Genomic DNA, 6,554 nt, shown 5'->3' on the forward strand with positions numbered 1-6,554 from the left:
GGCCGCGTGTGTTTATCGTGCGAGGTTACTGCTGAGCTGCGGTGGTTCGTGCGAGGTTACTGCTGAGCTGCGGTGTGTTCGTGCGAGGTTACTGCTGAGCTGCGGTGTGTGTCTCCGTGCTGTGGTTGCTGCTTGAGCTGCGGTGTGGTTCGTGCGAGGTTGCTTGCTGAGCCTGCGGTGTGTTCGTCGCAGACCTTGGTGCTGCTTGAAGCTGCGGCGTGTGTTCCTAGCTGCGATGGGTTACTGCTGAGCCTGCCGGTGCGTGTTGCGCTGCGTGTTCGGTGCGAGGTTACTGCCTGGAGCTGCGGTCGTGTTCGTTGCGAAGGTTACTTGCCCTGAGCTAGCCGGTGACCGGTCGCGTGTGTTCTCGTGCGTGCCGGTTCTGCTTGGAGCTGCCGGTCGTGTTTGTGCCGTGGCTTACTGCTTGAGCTCGGTGTGTTCGTGCGGAGGTTACTGCCTGAGCTGCGGGTTGGTGTTCCTGTGCGAGGTACTGCTGAGCTGCGCGTGTGTCTCGTGCGAGGCGTACGTGGCTAGAGCTGGCGGTGTGTTCCCGTGCGTGTTACTGCTGAGCCTGCCGGCGCCTGTGCTTCGTGCGAGGTTGGCTGACTGAGCCTGCGGTGTGTTTCGTGCCGAGGTTGCTGCCTGAGCTGCGGTGTGCTTCGTGCGAGGTTTACTGCTGAGCGGGTGTGTTCGTGCGTGGTTACTGCTGAGCTGCGGGTGTGTTTCGTGCGAGGTTGCTGCTGAGCTGCGGTGTGTTCGTGCGAGGTTACTGTGAGCTGCGGTCAGCCGCGGAGTGTGTTCGTGCGAGGTTACTTGCTGAGCTGCTGCGTGCTGTTCTGTGCCGAGGTTTATGCTGAAGCTCGCGGTAGTGTTCGTGCCGTGGTTACTTGCTGAGCCTGCGGGGCCGGGGCCGCGTCCGATACTTGTTTCCGTGCGAGGTTAACTGCTGAAGCTGCGGTCTGTGTTCGTGCGAGTGTTGCTGCTGTAGCTCGGCGCTGGAGGTATTCGTGTTCGTGCCGAGTTGTTGCTGCTTGACGCTGCGGTGTGTTCGTGCGAGGGTTACTGCTGAGCTGCGGTGCTGTTGTGCGAGTGTTTGCCTGCTGCAGCTGCGGGGCCGGGGTGTGTGTTCGAGCTGCTGAGGATTGCCTGCTGCAGCACTGCGGTGTGTTTCGTGTTGAGGTTACTTGCTTGCAGCTTGCGGTGTGTTGTGTTCGGTGGAGCGGCTTACTGCTGAGCTGCGGAGTGTCGGCTCCTGTGCGGTGCTGCAGGTTTACTGCCCTGAGCTCAAAGTGCGTGTGTGTTCGTGCCCGAGGCTTACCTTGCCTGAGCCGCTTCGGCTGTGTTCACTGTGCTCGTGGGTTGCTGAGCTGAGCATTTGCGGCGTTGCCCCTGCTCCGTATACGCGGCCGCGTACAACATGTGTTCGTGCGTGGTTACTGCTGAGCTGCGGTCGTGTTTCGTCGCAGGACGTGTTGCTGCTGAGCTGCGGTGTGTTTCGTGCATGAGGTTACTGCTTGAGCTGCGGCGCGCCGGCCGCACTTCGTGTGTTCGTGCGAGGTTACTCTGAGCTGCGGTGTCTGTGTTCCGTGCCGAGGTTACTTGCTGAGTGCGGTCTGTGTTCGTGGATGGTTGGCTGCCTGAGCTGCCGGTGTGTTCAGTGCGTGGTTCTGCTTGAGCTGCGCGTGTGTTGTGCGAGGATTGCTGCTGAGCTGCCGTGTGTTCCGTGCGGAGGTTACTGCTGAGCTGCGTGTGTTCGTTGCCCAGAGGTTGCTCGCTGAGCTGCCGGTAACACTTCTCCGGCCCGTCTGTGTTCGTGCGTGAGGGCTGTTACATGCTGAGCTGCGGTGTAGTTCGTGCGAGTTACTGCTCGTGAGCTGCGGTCTACACCACGTCGCTCGACGTCCGCAGCCGCCCGATCTACCTCTAGTCTCTGCAACGAGCCGTCGGTTGTCGTGCCGAGCGGCTTGCTGCTGGCTTGCCGGTTGACGGTGCGTAGCTCGTGACTAGGACAAGACTGTGCGGCGACTCAGGACCCACACCGATGCACCGCACAGCAGAATAGCGACCGCCGAAGGCAGAGCCGGTTACGTCGTGCAGTACCGTGCGACGAACGTCCATCACAGCTCAGATCCGGTTAAAACCTAACTCCGTCACTGCAATGTTAGGACGCAGTCCAAATGCCACACGCCTACACGCCATACTACGGACCCGTTTATCCTCTACGCGTCGTATTTTCTGCACCTCCGCCACGAGAGAGAGAGAGAGAGAGAGAGAGAGAGACAGACAGACACAGAGAGAGAGAGAGAGAGAGAGAGAGAGAGAGAGAGAGAGAGATGAGGAGAGGGAGAAAGCATTCGAGGGAGTGAGCGGAAGATAGAGATGAGGAGGGGAGAGAGAGAGGGAGAGGGGGAAGAGGGGCAGAGAGAGAGAGCGAGAGAGAGAAAGGGGTGGGAGAGAGAGAGATGGAGGGGGAGAAGGAATGGGGACAGAGAGAAACAATACATATAACCACTCATCTTACATCAACATTCATGAACAAACACACAAATCATCTTGATTCAAGCTCACTTTATTTAGAATTTCAAACAGGTATAAATACTGCAAGTAACAGAAGACAAGGGTAGTCGTACAGTAACGTGTTCTCGGATAAACTCCAGTTGTGAACACGCTGTCTTAGGCGATCTTAACTTACTTACTGAACAGAATGAGCAACTGAAAGTCCAATAATGTCAACAGCAGCTACCATTCTTAGGACGCGCTATCATCACTGAGTTTACAGACAGTAACCAAACGCCAAAGAACCGTGGCTGGTGACAATACAATGTATGTTCATAGGCATCCTATACACATACATATTAAACATATATGTATGTATAGGATATCTATGGATAGGTCACTTTGTAGACAATTGAACACACGGTTGCGCTGGTGTATAGTTGAAACTGCCTCCAATGTATCGTGAGAGGAAACGTGGTCCGATAGAAACGCAGTACGATTTTTCCATCGCATAGCATATAGTCACTAACCCCATGTTAGTGCCTATCTGAACTCGATACTTTCTTCCAAACCGAGCTAGCGCAATGCGAACAGTAAGCTACGAAGGAGATGTTGGTAGATGAAATTTACGAAGATGTGTGACATTTTCGAGATAAGCTCGTCGTACAGGTTTTGAAAACTATCGGAGGCAAATTCACACGTAGAGAGCCGTTTTGCCTCCATGAATAACTTCACGTAGAAATCATAACGAACGTAAAATATGTGGAGCACCGAAGGGGCACGCGCAATATAAGACGACAGCAATCGTAAAATTTCAACACGCTCTCGCAATATATTTCGCGTCGTTCTTTCTGTTCCCCAAAATAACAGTTCCAATATGTTCAAGGGTATGAACACACAAGACAATATGCTCTGTGCTTTTTGGGATCAGAAGTATAGCAAACGAGGGTCGTCTTGCTACAAAAATCTGAAGTCTATCATAACAAATGAACTTGTGATACAATGTTATGACAGACTTCTGGTACAATGTATCAAAGTCCACCGTAGGAGAAACGTAGCGCCAGAATGACATGTATTAATCTGCTATCTCACGTCGCCGACACCAAAAATTGACAACAATCAATAGTCAATGATTGATATCTATTTTTGCTGACGCGTTAGTTGCTATTTGAATCGAGTTAGACGAATGTAAAGAAAACTAATGGTCTGCAATGCCTCAGTAAAAACCCATTTTGTTCCCCACTGTGGATATCAACTCAACACACAAACTCTGTGACAAACACGGCAACATACACGCACGCGACATCTAAACACATTAAATTACGCATCCAAGCTCCATTACACTAACGCGTAGGTTTCCTAACCAACAAAATTCTAGCCTTACAGGGGAGGGGGAGCTTCCAACAACGAGGGAAATTCGTGTACAAAAATACAGTATCCTTCAATGATAGGTCGCATAATATTGCAGCGACCATTTCTGCCCAGCGAGCCACCACAGGACAAAATGACACTACATCATTCACTGCTTTTACCACAGGGAGCGCTGCCTTTCCAAAAAACCGATACGTGCAAAATGATACTGCATTATAAAACACGTAAATGATTTATACGGCAGTAAATGAGAAATAATTCGACATTAGATGTGCACTTTAAACTGTGTGTTTGCAACTGTGAATCGAGGTTCATTTGTTGGGAAAGAAACGAGCACACAAGTACCCGCTCACATACAGACACACGAACATGCACACACTCACGCACGCACACGCACATGCACACGCACACGCACACACACACACGCACACACTCATGCCCACATGGGTGCTTTTAAGTAACTTATCATTTACACAAACAATAAGCACATTTCCCGAAGGCTTCGTCAAGTAACGTTCGAAGTAATTATACGAACACGGGATATTTACAACTAATATATACATAGGAAATTATAACTTCTACATCTGGATAATATCATACATATTTTTGTTGAAGGCAGATACGAGTGTATCAGGTCCTGCAATGGCTCAAGCTATAATAAATCTCACTATCTCTAGCCTTCCCTTTTTCTCATAACAGCACACTAGGTTCTTCTAGCAGTTGTCTACCGTTGGAGCCGCATACCCCAAAGAAATGTTGACCTTTCGAAGGCAATACCACGCCGTATGTACTTCAAACGGCAGATATTACGGTCGGTTCATAGATGGCGCCACTAGACTGGTCATGAACAGAAATAATATACCAAATAGTATCTCTATACATTTTTACGGTCACGAACAATTTGACAGCCTAGGGAAACCAAGACCTTGTATCCTTCAACTAACTATATACTCAACTGGAGCAAAATCGGAGAGGTTTTTGCGGGACAAAAAAAGAATACTAGCTGCCGATGAGAAATAAGGAAGGCCAGACGTGATTCTATAAACGGTAAAATATATATTTATATACTTTCAAATGAACACAGCTAATACGAAATCGACACAACAACACAGCACGCACGCCAACACGCCAACAACCTCTATGTAATAAAATGATATCTCCAAAACTCAACTCAACGAGACAACAAAGTAGCGACAGCTCACCACATGTAGCCAAATGTGAAAAGTTCCTAGATGGCTACACCCAGCCCACTCTTACAAGTGATACTTGCTAGTGGCTGCTGCCTAATACACGTACTGATCCTTTACCTACACAGTAGCAGAGAATCCGTTCGTTTCAGTAACGAATGTATAAAACTTTAGGTCTTCATTCTTCGAAATTAATTAGATGACATCTCACAACAACACAGAATTATTATCCATAACATGAGCCTCTCGAAAGACAGGAAAAATAGTCACCCACTGGTCTCAATACAAGTTGGTGATATAATTCTATGATGGAAAACCAACGTTGGCTCTTTGAAGGCTAATGGTTTGAAGTAATCTTACATAAACACACGCACGCACACTCACGCACGCACGCACGCACGCACGCACGCACGCACGTTGGCATTAGAAGGTAATATATATATATATTATATATTATATATATAGATATATATTATATTATTATATTATATTAATATCTTATATATAGTATATATTCATATATAGATATATTATATTTATATATTACAGCACTAAACAGTCACAAAAGCCTGTATAAAAATACCCAGATTCAAACAGAATTTCCAAAAGGACACATAGAGCCGGTAACTAGTAGTTAAGTACTGTGATTGTACCTCCGTTAACAAAACTGGCAAGATGCCAATGAGCTTTCCGATTCACACATATCACTAGTAATGAGGATATAGGGGGGAGCAGTGGACTTCATGATATGATACACGGCAGGCCTATTCGTTTTACCTAACACAGACGTACACTGAACACTACACTCATGGAAGAAGTCACATCATAACGTAGCCACTTCACTGCATTATATATATAACGCGAATTAAAGCAGATGGCATACTCTCAGCATCTGGAGACACGTCGTCCATCATACTGAAACCAGCACACTCACAAGAAAGATCACAATCACTGAAGCCACCCCATCTAGCAACAGGCACACTCAAAAGAAACGATGCACAGGGAAGATACGATTCGATAAATGTAGACATCTGACGTCACAGCAAGCCTGGATGAGTTTAAAATATACTATTTATCAATGGAACACAAGTCAATATCACTGCACACTTGTCTGTCACATGGATCTACGCTTCTACACACAGTAACATCTATACTGTGTGCAGTGCCATCTACTTAGCTGGTCTTTTAGTCTCTTTAGCCTCATGAAGTGAGCATCTCCAGCTCCCGTCTTGATGTTACTGCCATCTATGGGGGAAAACAACAAGTAAAGTTATGTTATATATTGGTTTGCTCCTTTTGATCACACCTTGTATCATTGCATCTTAGAACGCCACACACTCAGCGACAGTCAGATTGGTTGATGTATTTAGAAGAGTGAGAGAGAAAGCTTCGAGAATAACACACTACTTCAATTGAATTCACTATTTTTTTCACATACAAAATTTTAGTTATATATATATATGTATATATATATATATACACTTGTGCATACAAGATAAT

At 47.3% G+C, this 6,554-nt stretch overlaps 2 protein-coding genes across 13 annotated transcripts in view; one reads left to right on the plus strand and one right to left on the minus strand.

The window, feature by feature from the left end:
• LOC106806009 (N-alpha-acetyltransferase 40-like) overlaps positions 1-782 on the plus strand; it is a 23,680-nt gene extending 22,898 nt beyond the window's left edge. Inside the window, exons 11-12 of one of the 2 annotated variants that reach the window (XM_014807834.1) lie at positions 56-87; positions 734-782. The gene's annotated coding sequence lies outside the window, so the exon portion shown is untranslated. The remainder of the gene's footprint in view (positions 1-55; positions 88-733) is intronic. The other variant, XM_014807835.1, reaches the window with a different exon arrangement.
• Positions 783-5,568: 4,786 nt separating this feature from the next.
• The window catches only part of LOC106805999 (transcription factor RFX3-like), a 31,605-nt gene continuing 30,619 nt past the window's right edge, over positions 5,569-6,554 (minus strand). For all 11 annotated transcript variants that reach the window (XM_014807815.1, XM_014807816.1, XM_014807812.1 and 8 more), the window contains one exon: positions 5,569-6,299. In XM_014807815.1, coding sequence (XP_014663301.1) covers positions 6,255-6,299 — 45 coding nt within the window. In that variant the 3' untranslated portion in view covers positions 5,569-6,254. The remainder of the gene's footprint in view (positions 6,300-6,554) is intronic.

The sequence above is a fragment of the Priapulus caudatus genome, unplaced genomic scaffold (assembly GCF_000485595.1).
Source record: "Priapulus caudatus unplaced genomic scaffold, Priapulus_caudatus-5.0.1 Scaffold136, whole genome shotgun sequence".
Classification (NCBI taxonomy): Eukaryota; Metazoa; Priapulida; class Priapulimorpha; order Priapulimorphida; family Priapulidae; genus Priapulus; species Priapulus caudatus.